Source organism: Anarhichas minor, unplaced genomic scaffold (genome assembly GCF_050575085.1).
Source record: "Anarhichas minor isolate MPS153535 unplaced genomic scaffold, ASM5057508v1 ptg000003l, whole genome shotgun sequence".
Lineage (NCBI taxonomy): Eukaryota > Metazoa > Chordata > Actinopteri > Perciformes > Anarhichadidae > Anarhichas > Anarhichas minor.
In genome coordinates, this window is record NW_027466449.1 from 17,804,624 (window position 1) to 17,825,496 (window position 20,873).

At 43.8% G+C, this 20,873-nt stretch overlaps 2 protein-coding genes across 3 annotated transcripts in view; one reads left to right on the forward strand and one right to left on the reverse strand.

The window, feature by feature from the left end:
* Positions 1-12,161, forward strand: part of slc2a4rg (SLC2A4 regulator) — a 40,941-nt gene extending 28,780 nt beyond the window's left edge. Inside the window, exons 5-9 of one of the 2 annotated variants that reach the window (XM_076100989.1) lie at positions 3,259-3,359; positions 5,641-5,914; positions 6,982-7,110; positions 9,151-9,248; positions 10,656-12,161. In XM_076100989.1, the coding sequence (XP_075957104.1) occupies positions 3,259-3,359; positions 5,641-5,914; positions 6,982-7,110; positions 9,151-9,248; positions 10,656-10,803 (750 nt within the window). In that variant the 3' untranslated portion in view covers positions 10,804-12,161. The remainder of the gene's footprint in view (positions 1-3,258; positions 3,360-5,640; positions 5,915-6,981; positions 7,111-9,150; positions 9,249-10,655) is intronic. The other variant, XM_076100997.1, reaches the window with a different exon arrangement.
* Positions 12,162-15,237: 3,076 nt separating this feature from the next.
* zbtb46 (zinc finger and BTB domain containing 46) overlaps positions 15,238-20,873 on the reverse strand; it is a 64,582-nt gene continuing 58,946 nt past the window's right edge. Inside the window, exon 6 of the mRNA XM_076100924.1 lies at positions 15,238-20,316. Within this exon, the coding sequence (XP_075957039.1) occupies positions 19,891-20,316 (426 nt within the window). The 3' untranslated portion in view covers positions 15,238-19,890. The remainder of the gene's footprint in view (positions 20,317-20,873) is intronic.

A 20,873-nucleotide genomic window follows, 5' to 3' on the forward strand; every position in this document is an offset into this window, starting at 1 on the left:
CTCGGTGTTTTCTTTGCCTTCGTCCTCCAGAGGCTGCTGAAAGGTAGTGACAGCACACACACACACACACACACACACACACACACACACCTGCAGGTCCGTGCCTGCTCATCGGACAGCTGCGAGCAGAAAGAGAAAATGAATAAAAAATAAAGAACCTTCCTTCCTTCCTTCCCTCCCTCCTTCCTTCCTTCCCTCCCTCCTTCCTTCCTTCCCTCCCTTCCTTCCTCCCTCCTTCCTTCCTTCCCTCCTTCCTTCCTTCCCTCCCTCCTTCCTCCCTTCCTCCTTCCTTCCATCCCTCCTTCCTCCCTCCTTCCTTCCTTCCTTCCCTCCCCTCCTTCCTTCCCTCCCTCCCTCCTTCCTCCCTTCCTCCCTCCTTCCTTCCTTCCCTCCTTCCTTCCTTCCCTCCTTCCTCCCTCCTTCCTTCCCTCCCTCCTTCCTTCCCTCCTTCCTTGCCTCCCTCCCTCCTTCCTTCCTTCCCTCCTTCCTTCCTTTCCTCCCTCCCTCCTCCCCTCCTTCCTCCCTTCCTCCTTCCTTCCTCCCTCCTTCCTCCCTTCCTCCTTCCTTCCTCCCTCCTTCCTCCCTTCCTCCTTCCGTCCTCCCTCCTTCCTCCCTTCCTCCTTCCTTCCTCCCTCCTTCCTCCCTTCCTCCTTCCGTCCTCCCTCCTTCCTCCCTTCCTCCTTCCGTCCTCCCTCCCTCCCTCCTTCCTCCCTCCCTCATGAACCGAGTTATCCCGGTTTTATTGTAGGAATCAGGTCATCAGTGCCAAACATTGACAAAACTCTGCTCTTGAGGATCAGAGGTTCAGAAAGAGGTCAGTGTTTGCGTGGCTGCTTTCTCCTGCAGGTATTGCAGGTGGGCGTGGCAGAGGGTCATCAGCAGAGTGGAAACACCTGAGCTCATCAGCAACATTGGCAACACATGATGGGCCCTGTGTGTCCCAGTGCATCTCTTTTAAAAACCCTCTTTGAGCTCAGTTAGCTCTGCTCTCCTCCCTGCGACACCCATTTTGGTTTCTGGTGGAGAAGATGGTTTGTTTCTACATTATCCAACATTGCATTCACACTTTCCACTCGTGCACTCACCTACACTGCTGAAATCACTGACTCCAAATGCCGATGTTAGGTTAAGCTTGCCTCTCATGGTGCCTTTAAGTTAATAAATAATTTGTTAATTTGCTTGGTTGTGTGCATCTCCCTCTTTTGTCAAGGCTTGAGGAAAATGTAAAGGCGATGGTTGAACTGCAGTTGGTTGAGAAAGGGCTGCTGGTTGCTAAACAAGAGGGCCCGGGGTCAGTGAATAGCAGCACAGGAACTATAAGTTCAATCGGGGAACCTTACCTTTTGAGCAGCAAGAATAATTGCTTTTGTTAGTTTTCTTTCTGGGAAAGATTGAGATAGAAAAGCGTGGACGAGCAAATGAGCGGTTGCGGCATGAGGCCAAGCAGGAAAAGATGGTGTTGCAGAATGCAAAGTTGTGGTTAGTCAGAGATGGTTTAATGAGACGGATCCGGATGGCGTTTTGTTTTTTCTCTCACTGTTTGAGCGGATTGCTCAGCCAATAAATTGGTCAGACTGAGCAGACTTTGCTGTTGCAGTGTGATGTTTGTGATCTGCAGAGTGAACAGAGAGCTCCATCCTTAGAGGAGCTGTGGAATCCAGTAGCACGTGTCAGCTGACTGGTAATCTGTATCGGCTCATTAAAGCAGCTCCATAGCAGCCGATTCCAGCTGTCAGTCAGCAGTTTAAGTCTCTAATCACTGATGGTGTGGGGCTGCTGCCCCGTGCTAAGTCTGGTAGCCAGTGTTTGCTGGCGGTTACCCGTCAAAGCACCAGGTACTCGGCAGCGTAACCTTTGCGCACAATAACTGAGTAAGGCCCTGATGCAATTACTAGCTATTTGGCATCCCCAGAGTCATACGAAGTGACCAGGGATCAAGTTGTTCTTCTCAGCTGATGACCCAAAGTGAAACTGCTAGGTATGAGACATAACCAGTCTTGTCACTTTCATTATCACAGAGTCGAGGCGCTTTGGCGCTCGAGTTTCTTTTGCGCTCCTATACTACTGAGGACTGGGAAGATGGGCCACCATGGTTGATTTTAGCTGCACAGGGTTTAGCCCAAATGTTCTGGTGTTTGGCCACACTGACCGGGGTCCACTGTCTGTGTTTGAGGATTGGGTGGAAGGACTGCCAACCTTATTATGTGACTGGGATTAGGCATTGACTTTATTCTGCAGGGGAGTTGGAAGGGGACAACCTTCTCTGCCCCGTCTGCCTGTTTCTGTTGTGGCTGCTTTCCCTGCAGGTATTGGAGGTGGGTGGGGCAGAGTGGAAACACCTGAGCTCATCAGCTGTATACATCGCTGGTAACAACCTGTCAGAAGGTAGCCCCGCCCTAAAGCATCCCCTGCTTTATGGTCTGTTTGACTCTAAATGGACATCATTTACTAAATGAACATCATGCTGTATTGAAGAAGACTTGAAACTAGAGATTGAGACCATAAACTCATGTTTACAATGTTTACTGAGGTAATAAATCAAGAGAGAAGTAGAGTCATTTTCTCATAGACTTCTATACAACCAGAGGAGTCGCCCCCTGGTGGTCACTAGAGAGAATGCAGGTTTTAGGACTTCCTCATTGGCGTCACTTCTCAGCCTCCATTTGTGTATTGGTCAAATGTCCACGAAAAAACTGCCCAATGTCCGTTAGACTCTCTCTGTTGTGCTGCACCCGAACGCCAAACTGTTCCCAGTAAGATGGATTTTGTTCACCTCGGCTCACAACGTGCACAGACGGCAGGAAGAGTCAAAATAGTAAATGAGTCTGCTCATCGATCAGTGAACATGAACGTACACGAGGTAGACAGAGAAGGGTACAGTTTCATTGTCCCCTCTCTTTCTCTTTTACTCTGACTGTCTGAACTTGTCACATATCTGGTTTCTATGTTTATAGGCTTGCTGCTCTAATAGCTCTCTAATGAGGTGTAGTGTCTGGTCCCTTGTAGTGTGGCACTCGGTCCCCCATGAAGGCCTTTATGTTGAGGCTGCCGATGAGATCCACACACAGGAACGTGGCAGTACACTCTGCATAAACCCCCTGTTTACCATTCAGGACTGTTCTGCAGATCATGTGTTTGGTTTCATCACCGTTTCTACCACCACTGGCAGCTGATGTTTTCCCAGTGTTGAAGGATTAAATGAATAAAGCATCTCGTTTGACTCGTGCTGTTTTGTTTTGTGGTTGACGTGTCTTTCAGAACTCCATGAAGGTGATGTTCAAGTGCTTGTGGAAGAACTGTGAAAAGGTCCTCAGCACCTCCTTAGGGATCCAGAGACACATCCGCAGCGCCCACCTGGGGTGAGTCTTCACAGGAAAACCAACACACGCAGAACTCAAATTATTGACCCACTATCTTTGTTTCTTCAAGTCTCTTAATGTGTCAGAATGTCAAATGTAAATATTAGAATATTTTGAACTTGAGGCTTTAAAACGTCGGTCCACAAACCAATGGGTGACGTCACAACAGTCATAGCGGAACGCATGCACCAGGCAGTGTGATCTGTTCGAGTCACATAGATGATCTTCATTGTGACTCTGACATTATTTAAAGGTTTGAGTCGTTCTCTAAGTGGAAAGCATATTATAAGATCAGACAAACATTTTGTACACCGTTTCATTTAGCTTGAAGTTGTCGTGCTGTTCCTAAATTGACAGTTTTTGCGAAGTCTATTTTTCAATTGAGGGAAATAATTATTTATAAAACATTGTAGTTGGGATTCTATTTATTTAAGTAAATACACTTTTCACAATTGTTACAAAACTTATTTTTAATTGAGTTTCACATTTAAATATAAGTTCATGTCTGCAAAAGTTGTCAACTGTACCAACTTAAAATCCCCCCACAACTAAAAAGATAGTTTGTTCCAAAACCATGTGACCAATATAACATGTCATTTCTGTGTTTTGAATACATTCTCATTTAAAAAAACTATATATATATATATATATATATATATATATATATATATATATATATATATATATATATATATATATATATATATATATATATATATATATATATATATATAATTATTTTTTTTTTTTAATTTATTTATTTTACTTTTAATAGCGCTTTGTCAATGATAGATATACCGTCAGGCACTTGTAGTTTAAAATTGTAATTTAGAAATGTAATGTTAACCTGATGAAGATTATTACAAAATATTAAACATTTAAACTTTGCAATAGTGAAACACCGAAGGATTATTTTATCTAAAATAACAGATTTTTTTGGGGTAGAAAGCACATTATTTTTGATTATGTGAAATTATTATTTTTTAACAACACAGGCTTTGTTTTTATCTTTAAAGACCTTCACTGCGTTAGGGGTCACTCCAGTGAATCTTTGTCCACAGCTTCAGGGTGGTCGTGTTAAACTGTGATCTAGTAAAACAAGAACAGTGACCCACATTATACTGGTCACAGATTGGATGCTGTTCAACTCGTGGATGTTTAAAGAGAACTAAGACGCAGCGTTCATTCCCATGAAAGTGTCTCTAGTGGTGCAGGAGGACTTCACAGTATAAAATGACCCGTAGACGTTCCGCATCCAACATGATCCGCTGTGTCCCAGAAGCTTCTTTCCCAATGCAAGTCTGCTGGAAATAGTCTTTTTGGGCGCAATCACGTGACGGAACAGGAAGTTGTAATTCCACCGTTTAGCCACCACGGTGTCCTAAAAGCTGCCTTCACGTCCGTCCAGCTGACTTTGTGTATTACAGATTCTTTAGACGTGCATCTTGTGCCTTTCAGAGGTATTTTGCCCAATAAATAGATACTTTTGCATCACAATGCTTAAAAGATCACTGAATATAACTACATGGCATAACTTTGCACAAATATTTGAAATCATAATGATGATTTTATGTTAATTTAATAGTAAAAGCAAGCGGGGAGAGGGAGAGACTCCTGTTACTCCATGCAGCAGTTAAACATCCTCAGTTATTGTCCCTTCTTCAAACTGGCCTTTACTGCCCTCTGCTGCTGGGACGAGGAACTTCTTCCTGAACTCTGTTCAAATAACTGAAAGACAATTCCCCCAAGTTAGTGTTTAAAATGTAGCTTTAATGTTTTGATTACGGCTTGCATGTTTACCGTTAAAAAAAATCATATTGGGGAAAAATCCAGTTTTAACTAAAATGAGAAATTTAAATTTAGTTTCAAAACTATACTGAACATTTAAACCATCCAGTGTACAGTTGTATTATTTTTAGTACACAGAATTGTTCTTTGAACAGAATGAGAGTAAATGCACAGTCAGCAGTCTTTAGAATAATTCTGAGGACTTTCCGATTGAGATCGTGGATCTGAGCAAGAGATTAAAAATGGCTGCTGCATTTCAAATGAAAGAAGGGTATTTTGGGTAAATTTACATTCTCAACTTCTCTCAAATTTAGTTTCCTGAAGCCTCGTAGAGATCATTTCCATTGAGTATTTCATAAATTATATTTTCAATGTTATGAATCGGGCATGAAATGGAAAAACAGGCTTTCGAACTACCTAACGAATAAAAATGGATCAAAGAGAACTTTAACTCATGACGTCCTGAGGAGTTTATAATTGCTCCTCTCCTCAGGCGGGGCAGCGACTCTGACTACAGCGATGGGGAGGAGGACTTCTACTACACGGAGATCGAGGTCAACATGGACAGCCTGACGGAGGGCCTGTCCAGCCTCACGCCCACCTCCCCCACCACGAGCGCCCCTCCGCCCGCCTTCCCCTCGCCGCTCGCCGCCGTCTCTCACTCCGAGCACATCAACGTGAGCGTCCCGCAGAGCCCCGCCCCCACGATGCTCAGCCAGTCGGCTCCCTCCGTGTTCTACCACATCCAGACCGACCACGCCTACCAGGTAATTCACACGAGCGCTGGACACAGACACTCAAATTAGATTTCTAAAAGAAATGATGCTATTGCAGCCTTGAAGCCCACCGTACTTGTATCGTTAACAGGCTTACAAGTAACAAATGCGCAGAATAAATCATCAAAATAGCAATTCAGCGTATTAAATGTCTTTTTAAAGAATTAAATCAACGTTCTTTATTGAAAAGAACGTTGGTTGCGAACCACTTCTCTATTGCGATGCCCCTAAAAACACCAGGAACACATAAAGCAGTGTGTTTGCTGCAGAGCCGCAAAGTTTCAGATTTTCTATCTCATGGACTCAGATTTTGAGATCAGTGTGGGAAAGAAAGGTCAGAGTGACTTAACTCCTCCACCAGTGTGGGCGTTCATGTCGGAGAGGAAGGGAAGAAAAGAAACTTTCTTGCAAAAATATTATCATAAGTTCACACGAAGAAGTCTGAATATGTTTTAAAGTCATTTAATCTCAAATTCCTGCTTTAAACTGCTTTGTGGCAGCGTTGGGTATCCATGCCTCCTCCTCCTCCTCGTTCCTCTTCTTCTTCTAACTGCACAAATTCATGTGCTTTCCTCACTTGCATGCCCTTGGAGGTAAAAAAAAAAAGAAGCTCTGGTTTCAGCTGGGAGAGACGCATTATTTCATCTAAAAAGCTTTATATTTTTAACCAAACATTGGACTCGGTCCTTTCGCGTATGTTGACGGTTGTTTGGCAACACAAAATGCACTCTAAAGTATGTAAGCGCTGTGAAAGTACAACTACTCTCATCGAGCTGCACTCTTCTACCCGATGCTGCTAACTTCTTCACGCTGTTTAATGATCTCAATGCTCCCACAGGTTGTGTTCATTTGTAGACGACATGTTGTTTTTGACACCTGATCAGAGTTTATGTGAAGTCAGCGTTTCAGATGTAGAGGTGAGAAAATGAATGCCTTCCCTGCTCATTACATGATCTTTATTTGTTCCTGTATTCTGCTCCTCTCTGTTTCTATCTGCACTGTCCCCCCCCCTCCTCCCCCCCCTCTCTATGGCGGGGTGGTTGTCGTCCATGTTCCAGGCCACTGCTCCAGTGAGTATCCCAGTGGGTCCTGAGCTGGCTGGGTTAGGTACTGGGACCGGGCCTGGGACTGGGAACGACCTCAGTGCGTCGTGGACACCCCCTCGTGTCATTTCCAAAGGCGTCCCGGTGAGTGAGGTTAATCTCACGCCTTTTCATTTTTTTAATCTTAACATCTCTCCTGTTTCCACTCAAAAGCTTTTTGTCACCGTTTTGTTTTTCACTCTTCCTGCTTTTTAACACATCTGTTAAATACCGAGACATCAGTCTGTCTTTAAACGGCACATCGTGGGTTCTGCTCGTCGGCATGCGCCAGAAAAGACTAAGTTGTTGTGACTCTTGGTCAACTTTCAGACGTGACCGTCGCAAATAGTTTCATCGATAAACGTGTCTGAGGATTTTACAAACACGGCCAGTTTGTTTTTAAATGTTTTAGACACGGGAGGTCGTAAAAATCTACTTTTGACTCTATTTTGGAGACAAAACTAATTTAGTTTCATTGTGATGCGTGTCATACTTTCCTTACATGGTTTGCTTAAAGGCGATAAAGTAGTCCATGAAAATGAGACATGAGTTACACTTGTCTTGATTCTTCGCAGTATATTTAGTTTGTCCGCCCTCTGGCGCTTCGGAAGCTCAACGGTCAATAAATAAGCACTTTTATGCGTCCGATTCAAGATGTTTGTCACTCGGGTTGTACAATTACTTTTACTGGGACGCTGCCATTTCTAGTGACACAAAAACCCAAATGTAAAAGCAGCCGTAACATTACATTATATCATATCGTTGCTCTTCATGTAAGATGAATGTGATTTTAGGTATGAATAAAAAAAGTGAAAGTTTAGGATTAAAAGAACGATGCAGGTAAAAACTTTAGAATGCTCTCGAACATCATTTAGATGTTCTGCTCTCTAGCAGACGGTTTTAAAGGCCGGGGGCCACAGCGGCTTCAGTAGCACCGCCGTGAATCAGTCTGGGCTCGTGGGACAGCCAGCAGACAGTCAAAGGACCGGAGGGATCCAGGGGCCACATATTGTATCTTAAAAGCACATCAGGCGTCCCTCAGACACGGAACTCTTTAAAGATTTACAGACCAATAAAAGGGTCTTAAAATCGATAATAAAACTGACGGGAAACCACTGCTGGGACACAAAGGAAACGACCGAATGTGAGCGCTCCTCGTCAAAGATAAAACACGCACGGGTGAGTTTTATATGAATTGATTTTTAACTGTGGCGGGTCTTTAAGGCAGCCCATACAGGTTTACATCAGGCTGGAGCAGATTGAACTGATCAGTGTGAGCAGCTGCACTCTTTAGACTCGTTAAGTGAGTTGCAGGGATGACTTATTGTTGTAAAGTTATTTTGGATTATGTCAGAAAATAATCATCAAAGTTTGTTTGTTTCAGAAAGATAATCGTCACGAACACCACTTTTATGATTTTTAGTCCACCTTTTTCAAGACTCGTAAAAGCTCAAATTCATGACTGGTATCTAATGACATATTTTATATCATTTTATTGCTTCAGCGATTTATATATTCAGGGTATTATACCAAGAATAACATTGCCTTCTAGACGAGGGAACCGAAAGTGCAAAAATTCTGACTCACTGCCTGCTTTTAGGACTCTATTCTGCATATACATTTAGATTTAATAGTATTTTACGTGGAGTCCACTCGCGTGTCTGTTTGGCGCCGTGTTCAATCGTTGTAAAACAAACCTCATTCAAACCCTAAAGAAACGACACAGAAACTCACCAAAACTCTGTTCCAAGAATTTGTTTGTTAACCTTTAAGTTGGATTTGTCTCCTCGACATTAACATCGGTGCTTATTCGCGGGGCGAGGAGGATCCTAAAGTGTGCCAATTTAATGAATGGGAAGCGAGAACGCCAAATTGGTAAATTAAAGGAACGAGTTGAGTGATTTTATTTTCCTCCGTCGTGTATCGTGGACAAACACAAACGGCTGATTGTGCTGCGTTATGTATTCTCCAGAAATAAACTGAAAACGGGTCAGAAATGACTCGTTTGCTTGTTGACACAAAGGTTTAGCCCATGTTTATCACGGAGTGGTTAATTGGTGTCTCTCTGTACGTCTTTGTCAATAAAGTATGTAGTATTTGCGTCATATTGAGCGATCCTCTCATGATGCCCTTCCACTCTTTCAGGGGGCTGTGAACACCCGGGGCCTCGGAGAAAAGCGACAGCCGGCCGATGCGGCCAACGCTTTACTGACGCCGCCTACTAAAACTACACCAGGAACCAGGTATGTAGAGGTTGTGTTTTAGGGTTCCGAGGATGTAGCGGCCGTGTTTTAGGGTTCCGGGGATGTAGCGGCCATGGTTTAGGGTTCCGAGGATGTAGCGGCCATGGTTTAGGGTTCCGGGGATGTAGCGGCCATGGTTTAGGGTTCCGGGGATGTAGCGGCCATGGTTTAGGGTTCCGGGGATGTAGCGGCCATGGTTTAGGGTTCCGGGGATGTAGCGGCCATGGTTTAGGGTTCCGAGGATGTAGCGGCCATGGTTTAGGGTTCCGAGGATGTAGCGATCATGGTTTAGGGTTCCGGGGATGTAGAGGTCATGGTTTGGGGTTCCAGCGATGTAGCGGTCATGGTTTGGGGTTCCGGGGATGTAGAGGTCATGGTTTGGGGTTCCCGCGATGTAGCGGCCGTGGTTTGGGGTTCCGGGGATGTAGCGGCCGTGGTTTGGGGTTCCGGGGATGTAGCGGCCGTGGTTTGGGGTTCCGGGGATGTAGCGGCCATGGTTTAGGGTTCCGGGGATGTAGCGGCCTTGGTTTAGGGTTCCGAGGATGTAGCAGCCATGGTTTAGGGTTCCGGGGATGTAGAAGTCATGTTTGTGTTTTAGGGTTCCCGCGATGTAGCGGCCATGGTTTGGGGTTCCGGGGATGTAGCGGCCATGGTTTAGGGTTCCGAGGATGTAGCAGCCATGGTTTAGGGTTCCGGGGATGTAGAAGTCATGTTTGTGTTTTAGGGTTCCGGGGATGTAGCGGTTTGGGGTTCGGGGGATGTAGCGGTCATGGTTTGGGGTTCGGGGGATGTAGCGGTCATGGTTTGGGGTTCGGGGGATGTAGCGGTCATGGTTCGGGGGATGTAGCGGTCATGGTTCGGGGGATGTAGCGGTCATGGTTCGGGGGATGTAGCGGTCATGGTTCGGGGGATGTAGCGGTCATGGTTCGGGGGATGTAGCGGTCATGGTTCGGGGTTCGGGGGATGTAGCGGTCATGGTTTGGGGTTCGGGGGATGTAGCGGTCATGGTTTGGGGTTCGGGGGATGTAGCGGTCATGGTTTGGGGTTCGGGGGATGTAGCGGTCATGGTTTGGGGTTCGGGGGATGTAGTGGCCATGCTTGTTTGTCTGTCATTCCTTTGAACTCCACAGATTGGTTGAAATGATCAAGTTGTTTTGTCTGTAGTTTGAGCTGCTTGATAAAAAGCAGGAAGCACATCAGAGATCAGATCACACAACAAAGCAGTCTGTATATTGACTAGTTGAAAGGAAGAACCTGACCCTACAGCTACATGTATTAATGTGCCTCGGAGCACATTGCACACACACACACACACACACACACACACACGTGTGTGACTCTGTGCCCGTGTGGGCGTCTGGATGTCTGTCTGCGTGTCCTTATGCTGTCACATCTGCTGTTACCAAGGAAACCCCGTGGGGAGGCGAAGAAGTGCCGAAAGGTGTACGGCATGGAGAAGAAGGAGATGTGGTGCACGGCCTGTCGCTGGAAAAAAGCCTGTCAGAGATTCACCGACTATCCATCCAGCCCCACCCACCCGGAGTCCAAGAAATGAGCTCTCCCTCACTCGAAGCGACGGCTGAAGGTGGACTGTTCCACCGGGGGGGGGGGAGGAGGAGACGGGGGTGTAGTAAAATCGGGGATAAAAAAAGCAAAAAAAAAAGGCAGGTTGGGAAACCTTTTTTTGAACGCATGAATAAGGAAAACGTCTCAACTCAAGGCAATGTTTAAGGACTTCAGATAAGCTTTTTTGGTGTAATATGTTCATTATAGGAGCATCACGTAGTTACTGTTTATGGGGTGAATCATGACTTTTCTCTTTTAAGATGACACCAGATAACACTTTTGTAGCATATCCGTTTTTTCACCGTTTCTCTCACAACCAACAGTTTTAGTGTAATCGTACATCTAGCATCGCCGTCTTCTGCAGCCTTCCTGGACACAGACTTTAACTTTATCTACATATTGTTCAATACCTACTTCCTGTTCATTAAGCAGCTTCGGCACAGCCAGCTAACCGTCTTTTAATATCTTGTTGTAAAGATGCTCACACACACACACAAGTGGTACAAAAAAAAGTTTCCCCTTGACTTTTTAGAATATTTTTTCAGAGACGTACACAATATATGAATTATCTCTTATAGACGCGCACCTTGAAGAAATAAGTCGTCTTTAGAGTATAACTGAAGCCACAGCGGATGTCTGATAAATATCTATTTCTTACAGAGTTTTATTTTCAGCAGTGAATGCGGAAGCAACTACTAGTTGCACGGTGCAATCGGCAGGATTACGTTTATTGTCTAGTTTTGAGGGGGGAGTTGTTGTTGTTGAGGCAGAGTTCTTTTCGGTTTTTCTTAGATCGTTTCCTCCGATGAATGAATAACTGCCATTTGAATCTTTAACTTGGCGCCTGACGGATGTATGTCTGTGAATAACAGTGTTTCCCAACAATCGCATCCTGATGATGAATCATGCATTTTAATTAATGTCTTGGTTTTAAAATAGAGACGTTACCCAATGTATTTGTAGATGACGTCATAGGAACCAAGACTTTTTTGCTGTTTTTTCGTTGGATGTGTTTAATCCTTTAGAATGATCTTGATTCTTTTTTTTCCAAATAGAAGTTTTAAAACCTTTTCAGAAGTGGCCTGAACAAAAATAACTGTCACGGCTGCCTTAGATAAAATATAGGTGATCGATTTTTAGATAGTTATAGATTGTAATTTTTCTTTGAGTTCCCTTTCACCAATCAATAAAATGTCACACTTCCATTTTTAAAGCCCAGTTCATGACCTGTTGCGTTTCTATAAATGATCCAAGATGTACAACGACGAGAGGAAATCAAATGGAGAAGCTTGTTTTTTGTTTTTTAAAGATACTCTGCTGCATTAAAGGTGTGTTTCTACCAATACAGTGAAAGAAGTCAACTTGTTGTTCTTTGGTCAGCAGCGTAAAACTACTCCTGCAGCGTCTGTAATGGTGATAATTATGCATAACTACACACCGGTAGTGAATTTATGGATGACTTAAAAACGACTGTTGACTTGTTCTGACTCGGTAGATTTGATCTTTTCAAGATAACCTGCTTCAACTCAATTTATTTGTTTATATCAAAAACTAAATTTGCCTCACGACATGTGACGCCCTTTATTCTAAAGGTGGCTCCTGCTGTCGGCCGATACCGCGTTAAAGACGACCGATCGTCACTTCTTGATATCCGCAGAGGGACTGTTAGTTGGCGGCTTGAAGTCGGGACATATTGAGCACACGTGTTAGCCGTAATGGTAGTTAATGATGTCTCATTTCACACAGTTTGAAACAATTAGTTTTATTCCCGCCGCGTCCCAGATGAGCTTCTTCTGTTCAGAAACTTCACAAAGTGCCAATGAAAAGAACATAAAGGAGAAGAAAAAGGTATACTCACCTAATGAAATTGCACTACGTTGCGCAAAGGCATGTTTTTATACGTGGACATTTTATATAGAAACATTTTGAAGTGAAAGGACTGTTCTTGTGTGAGGGGTGTCGTCACTGCCCGATGGAATAAATGGGGTGTCAGGGATTGGAGGGTTCTGTACCTCTGGGGGTCCCCCATTACTAAGGAAGTGATCTCGACTGTTAATGTCTCGCTCTCTGTGGCAGATTTATTGTGCTGAACACACTGTTGTAGAAGTGTGGTACTGGGAAGTGCAGTGCGGTACTTATGTAGTCAGTCACTCTGCCTTTCCTTGGAGGAGTGCCAAGGACCTTGTCTCAGCGATGGGGGAACACCAGTCTCAGTCAGTGGCTACACATTAATGTCTCTATAACGGATGCTTTATTGCCTGGTGTTTGTTTAACTCTAAATACACTTTTTATCCATGAAGCCCGTCTTTGTGCTTCCTTTCATATTTACATTTTGCTGAGCTGAGGTAGAATCTGTTATTAGTGCCGGATACCACTTTTAATTTGAATCTCCGCTTTTGGTCGTGTAGCCCATCGGGTCTCTCTCCATCTGAAGCTCTTAGATTCCACCAGCAGGTTAGAGGCCGATGCTTTCTTTAGGACCGTTGCACTATTCCACCTTTCGACGGCCGCTGTTCGTCCTGTTCTCAGGAACCTCACAAAACACATTTTTGCGAATTCATATGAACTAAAAAGGGGTACTCGGCAGAGCGCAGATCTCCGCCAGGTGTGTCTGAACCACCCCTGCTGTAATGTGTGATTAAATGAATACGACCCACAATTACCTTACATCTCTGTCAAGACACTAACGGGCTGCAAGCTGCAGTAAAACCAGCTTCGTTCATTCTCAAAAACAAAAGGTGACGTAAGCAGGCAATCGGCTCAAACTCGTCATATAAAACATTTCATACAGTCTGCCCACGTAGCAGAGACGGAGATGTACTCGGTAGTGTGTTCTGTTGGCCCTTATGGGTTAGCCAAACGCATCGCAAAATATTTCCCAGCTGGGTGGTCAGCGATGTACTCGGCTGTGGTTTATCATTAGCCCCAAAGAGTATAAAGTAATTGTGTTTTAGTGTGAGTCACGAGAGGTCCTTCAGCATGCAGCCATAACTAGTCTCCCAAAATACACAATGCAGCAGAATGAGATGCGTCACCGTGGACGGACACAGATGCGCACTAACTCGCGGACACACGCGACCGATTTTCTTAAATTACTTCAAAGGCGTCGCTGTGTATGTTTTATGATTCTGGACAGACTTTGAAGGTTGGTTGGATTCGTACAACCGCGAGGCGGAAACTCTTTGTTGAAGTTGCACTAAACTGACGATCAAAGGCTGGAGTGGTGTCGGTAAGAGCTTGGCTCATGGCCAGAGAGAACTGTGGGTACAGAGATGCTCTGGTGGACTTTTATTTTGGTGAATTTGTGCAGAAATACAATTTCACCCCATGAAATGCGAGATGGAGATTAACTGTTAATGGATTTGCAGGGAAAGTTGATTCACGAGACGCGTAGTGACAGTGCGTGTGGAATTGGCAGTTTCAGGGCTTTCTTGTAAATATGCAGCAAAGAGAACCGCGAGGCTAGTTTTTCCATATATTTTCTCATTATCTTGTATGAAAAGTAAGCATTCTTTTTACAGTATAGTGGCTCAGAATATTTTCTTTTATTTTTTAAAAAGTCGATTGAGAAGCTATAGTGAACATAACACGTAAAATATTCAATGTATATCGTAGCTTAGAGGCAAAGGGGAGAAAAACAAAACCTGTTGAATGTAAAAACCTACAAAAATACGTTTTTTTTTTTTTGTTTTTTTTTGCTGGCTAGTTTTTACCGCCTGTAGCGCGTCCTGATTTTTCTATCCAAATCTTTTAACCCTCCCACGTCTGTCGCCACACTGCTAATTCATATCAAATAACGCAACCATGCAGTATTGCTTTATTACCTTTACTTTGTGCAATGAGATGCTTTATAATGGTGACGTCTGGGCGGCACGCTTGCACTGTTCGTCTTTTGTCTCTCTCCCGCCAAAATCTCTGAAACTCGTGCGGTGACTGTGGATGTTGTGACGTTACGTTGCTGTCAGGCAGGATAACGTTTCGACCTTTGAGAATGTCCACCGTGTGGGAATCTTTGTCCTGCGCTGCACATTCCAACCAACAGCACGCTTGTTTTTGTTTTAAATAATTTTTGCGTCTTCCACTTGTTTCCTAACCAACATATCCTTCCCTTCTCCTCTTCCCCTCGTTACCTGTCCTACCCAGCTTTACTGGGGTCCTATCCAAGCCTTTAACCCAGTATATTAAGCTAAACTAAACCCTTGAAATGTGCATTAAAAACAAAAAAAAGCCTTTTTATTTCCACGTTTTTTAAATTTTGTGTGCTTCTTTCTTGAATGTTTTGTCTTGTGTGCAAACCAGCAGCAGCAAAGCCAATAGATCTCCTTCCAAATCAAATGTAATGCATTGAAACGGCAGCTCCACTCAGTTCTCTGCTTCGTCTACTGTGCTCTTTACTGTTCGTCCCGGCTTTTAACCCGCTGTGTTTTTTTTCTCCTGTTGTGTTTTTACTGAGCCTAAAACTGGCTGGTGTGAAAACAGACTGTTTTCTCATTGATTGATTGTCTGGTTGAATTTGAGGTTTTGCATGTCTAGCATCGCTTTTTTTTTTGTTTTCCGTTAGGAGATGCAACACTGAAGGGTTTTGTGTTCGATTTCCCCTTTCAGTAACTGATGACCCAAGGCTGATGCTTGTCTTTCCTCTAAATATGAAAAGAAAAAGCTCATTGCAGCCTGACAAACACACATTTTGTCTTTTTGTGGGTAAACGTGACGTCGGTCTCGGGTCTTCACTGGAGGGCAAGATTTCTCCCGTGTGTGTGTGTGTGTGGGCTCGGCCTCAGGTCTTCATCAGCAGTCCCATACACACACACGCACTGAGGAAGCACTTTCCGAGGAGTGGTGCACTCGAGGAGTATTTGTGTGAATGTCAAAAGCCTTTGAAAAGATGGATGACCATGTGTGATGCTGATAATGTGATCTATGTGATGTAATGTGACGGAAAGAAAATAAACCTGAATTTAAGAAGTCTGTTGTCGGAGTCGGTTAATTCTTTTGTGGGACATAACGGTGAATGCAGGATGTTCATAATCAAGTCAGGGTTATATCCTCCGTCTCTCTTTGACTTGTCCACTCTGCCCCCTAGTGGACAGCAGTCCAAAGGAAGACGAGAAAACAAAAGACACAGCACACATGTGTTTCACTTCTTTACAGCAGCAATTTCAAAATTTATTGAGACTGATTGGTTTTTGCAAATAAAAGTCAAGCTAATTCTTCCACTAAACATGAAGTTAGAAAGAGGCTTGGACGGCCGCTGGGCCAGCCCCAACATCGAAAACAGGAGGCTCATGGTTGGCTGTAAAAATGTTTTGTGGTCAGTACTATCAACCGAACAAAAAAAAAAAAAAAAAATCTGCACAAGAGCACTTAAATCTGCCCGGAAACAAAACGGGTGTAAAAACAGGACAGTTAGTTTTTTTTTTTTTTTTTTTTTTTTTTTTTTTTTGGGATTTAACACTTTTTTGTTACAAACACAGGTTTATGATAATCAATATAAAGTCAGTATCATATTGAACAATATTCCCAATGAAAATAAACAAACCTCAAGCTTCAAGTGTGACCTTTTACAAATCAAAGACCCTCTGAAACTTGAGAGAAAATAAATAATATATAATAGTAATATAAATTCATATATATGAAGGTATACACACATCACTCTTAGAAGAACAAAATCTAAAGTAAAAAGCGCCAAATTTTGAAATATAGTATAATATAGATATACCCATATCTATGGCTTCATGATTTGCACGTGTGAATCAAGCTATACAGGCTAAACGAGGATTGCAATTTGTACACGTCTAAGAATACCCATATTCATCTGCAAGAGAGCAAACTGTTCCAGTTTTGCATCGTGTGGAATGAGACGGTTGTGTGCAGATGCCGAAGACGTTTCGCTTTGGTATGACAAAATGAGCACAGGCATGCAGTTAAGACCACAGAATCAGGGCACGAAAGGTCATCGACACACGGTGGGAAGGAGAATCTAGTCGCCCATCATGATTTGTCTCTTTGAAAGATTTATCCCCCGAAAAACTCTTCTTTTTTTGTTGCAGCTCTTCACCGATCATCTTCGTAATCTCTATCCGTCCGACACAAACGTGCAGGAAACACACACACACACGCTAGCACGCGGGGTGAAATGTCATTGAGGCACATATTTGAGGGGTTGATGGCGGACATTTTTTTTTCCTGAAGTACAACCCGGTATGAGGAAGAAGACGTACAGTACGGGTCGCGAGAAGAAGAGCGCAGGGCCGCGGGGGAGGGGGGGAGTCACGCATACATCCAGATGTCTCTCAGTGGCCACAACAGCACCACAGGACAGATTTATCACCGATCACGGGCTCCTTCCACACCCACCATTGACATTCATTAAAAAATTCGTTCTTTTTTTTCTTCTTATTACCCAAATTTTTTTTGATAAATGGGTCGAACGAAAACACAAATAAAAACAGCTCAAATAAAGAACAGTTGCCAGGCGTGAAGAAAAGCATCACAAAACAAATTCTCAGTGGAGGTTAATGGGAAGTGCAGTCCATGGCAACAAAATGTTTCCCAGAGTAACTACTGCTGCGCTCACTTTCCCTTTATTTATTTTATTTTATTATTTTTATGAGATTCAAGCCAGTGAAACACTGGCAGACAGAAACACAGAATGTAGACTCAACGCTGTCTGACAGGAGCGTTTGTTTTTGTGTCTACGTGCTGCATTTCTACGTGATTGTGTGTCGTGCGTGAGGAGTGAGACAGTAGAAACTAAAATCCAATCAGCTTGAGTTTTAAGATGCGATCTTCAAAAGCTAGCCGGTCCTTTCACACAGCCCTTCTTCATGTTCACAATAATATACTATAACATGTGCATTTTTTTTTTTTTTTTTTTTTTTTTAAACTGACAAATAGTGACAGGTTTAAAAAAATTAAAATAAAAAACAACCCAACAACAAAACCACGACAATAAAATCCCTCAAAATAAAGCACCTGCACACACAGACTGTGAAACGAAAGCACTTCATGTATACAAGGTACTAGATTGTTTTTGGTTCGATATTAATCAATTAGTGTACATTAGTGATGCAAAAAGCGTGTGCTGAATATACGTTTTAATCAATATCTAACAGAGAAGTTTGATGGTGAAGTTGTCCCCCGCCCCCCCTTTTCGGTAAAAAAAGCAAGTACGACAAAAAAAGCGTAAACTGGCACGATAAAGGTTGATAAAAGCCTTATGGCTTGCTGTCCACAACAAGGCAAAGTATAAAAGCTCTTTTTTTCTTATACAAGATATAAAATATCAAAAAAAGAACGCACAATAAAGCTTAGCATCCAGCACTTAATAATAATAATTAATAATAGTAACATCAACAACAGTAATCATTGTTCTCATAATCATAATAATAAGACATGTCATCTGCCTCACTTGAATTGTCAATAACATCGCCGAAAACATGGAAATAATCAGAAGAAATCAATATAGACTTTTTTTTTTGGACACTCAAACATTCTTGCATACAAACAACCACACACACACACACACACACACACACACACACACAGACACACACACTCAGTGAGAGAGAGAGAGAGTGAGAGAGAGAGAGGAGGGAATGACTTCTCCAAAATAAAATCAGGAAATCCACACAAAGAGGGTTTTCAATAAATAGCAAAACAAATTAATATCACACTCTTTACGAATATCAAACTCGGAAATTTCAAGCACAATTTAGATCCTCTTTTTTAAAACTCATACCGCCAAAAAAAAAAAGTTCAAACCATGGAAAAGAGGCTGCATATTCTGTACGAAGAAACTGGAATTACACGACAAACAAAAAAACAAAGGCAGCTCCTCCTTCGGTGTCTTATCGTCACAACCGCCACTGTGAGAGGAACTCAACCCGGAGACGGCGAGAGAGACAGAAAGAGTTAAAAGTGTAGGTCACGAGGATCCGTTGTCGACTCTCCAAACAAGGAAGCTAGAAACTAAAGTCTCCGACATACACTCTCTCTGTCTCCCACACACTCCCCTCCCTCTTTTTAAAATACAAAAAATCGTATGTACATCCGTCAAAATCTCCAGTATTCATTTTGGAATGGATTGATAGAAACCGCATGGGGGGGGGGGACTTAAGTTAAGAAAAGATTAACGACCCCACCGAAAAAAAAACAAGAAAAGAAAAAAGGCATCGGCTCTATAAACAGCAAATCTGCACAAAGATTCAGTGATTTCTATATATCGTGATAACAGTCAAGAGGACATAGGAGTACATCCTTAAAGGTAGGTGCGGTCACCGAGTTGTTTTTAGGTACGTAAAGAGATCGGATCAAAAAATGTAAACCACGGGTTCAGGGCTTTGATAGGAGTCAGTTGTCATTAAAGTGCAAGTCTGTGGCAGTAGGACTCTGCGTCGACAAGGTGCCATCGGGCTGCCCGCTCCTCCGGCACGCGGCGCTTTGCAATAGATTCAGACTCCCCCCTTTTTCAGTCGAAGAGAGAGAGAGAGAGAGAGAGAGACACTTTACAGCCGAGGTGGAACCAAGACACCCCCCCCCCCCCCTCCTGGCTTTTCCCCCTACACTGTCAGTGATCCTTGGTTTCCATGGTGATTGTGATGGCAAACACAGAAAGTTGCAGTCTAGCGTTTGGCCGTGTCCTTGGCAGCGTCCTCGTTGATTCCTGTTGTGACAGAGTAGAAAACGACAGGACTCTGGCCTGAACCCTCAAGAAAAAAGAAAAGAAAAACACACAGAACTAAAAACACTGCATCAGAAGTGAGAGGAGGTAAGCAGAAAAAAGCCTCGCACTCCAGCCATCTCCTGACCACTCTTCTTCTTCTTCTTCTTCTACTACCGTGGCGGTCAAGGTTGAGAATAACCGAAGTGTGTGTGTGTGTGGGTGTGTGTTTGTGTGTGTGCGTGTTTGAGATCATTGTCGCGCAATCACCCTACAGCGTTTTCCATTCAAAGGAAAGGCCGGCCCACGGTGGGACGAATGGGTAAAGAGAGCCGAGGGATCCGCCCCGAGAGATCGCAAGAGATCTTCAGAGATTTGGTTCGACGAGCCGCTGACGGAGGAGCAGGGCAGATTCTAGGAGATCCAGGCGAAGTCCCTCTCGCTCCCGTTCTGCTGCTCCCCCTCCTGCGCCGAGGAGTCGCTCTCCTCCTTCTCATTGTCCTGCGCCGAGGCGGCCATCCCCGAGTCCTTCCACTTCCCCCCTTCCTCCTCCCCTTCTCCCATCATCTCGCCGTCCGCCTCCACCATCATCTCCTCCTCGCCGTCGCCGTCGCACTCCGCCTGGTCGTCGTGGAAGCGGTCGCCCGGGTACAACTCCTCCTCCGGGGAGATGTCCCCGCCCACCTCCCCGTTGTGGTCCAGCAGCGCCGCCATGCCGCGGCCGGAGCAGTCGGCACAGACGCCGTGACGCCGCGAGCCGTGTTTGATTCCGACGCTGGCCGCCGACATGAAGACCCGGCTGCACACTTTACACACGTACTTCTTGTCTTTGCTGTGGACCTGTTGGACAGAAACACATCGTTTACATTTTTTTTACACTTCATGGGATTTACTGCCCCTTACTGGTGATCGCACATCTGTTCAGTTTCCTGTATCAGTGTCACATGGGTTTCACCTTTGCTCCGCCCCTTTAAGAAACTAGTGGCAGAGTCTATTGACTCCAACGAGAGAAGTGAACGTGAACCATAGACTGTATATAAGAAGTGGTGATGTCACCCATTGGTTTGTGGCCTGCCAGTTTCGAAGACTTGAATTCTGTATTTTGACTGTCGCCATCTTGGATTTTGGCCTTCTGCCATCTCTTTTTTGCAAAGAGAGTGAAAGTTATAGTACTTTGACAGGAGAAGCCCATGTTTTTTAATGAATTTGTTTGCATTTTAAAATAATTGTATCACTGAAATGCACTAAATGGATTTAGTTTTGACAGATAATATCCCTGTATGCACTTAAAACAAGAAAAAAAGCAACCCAATTAGTTTTTAGCATTTTAAAAGACTTATCTTATTTTCTTCTTTGTACATTTACTATTGCTCTTTAATAATAAAGCAAAAGTACTT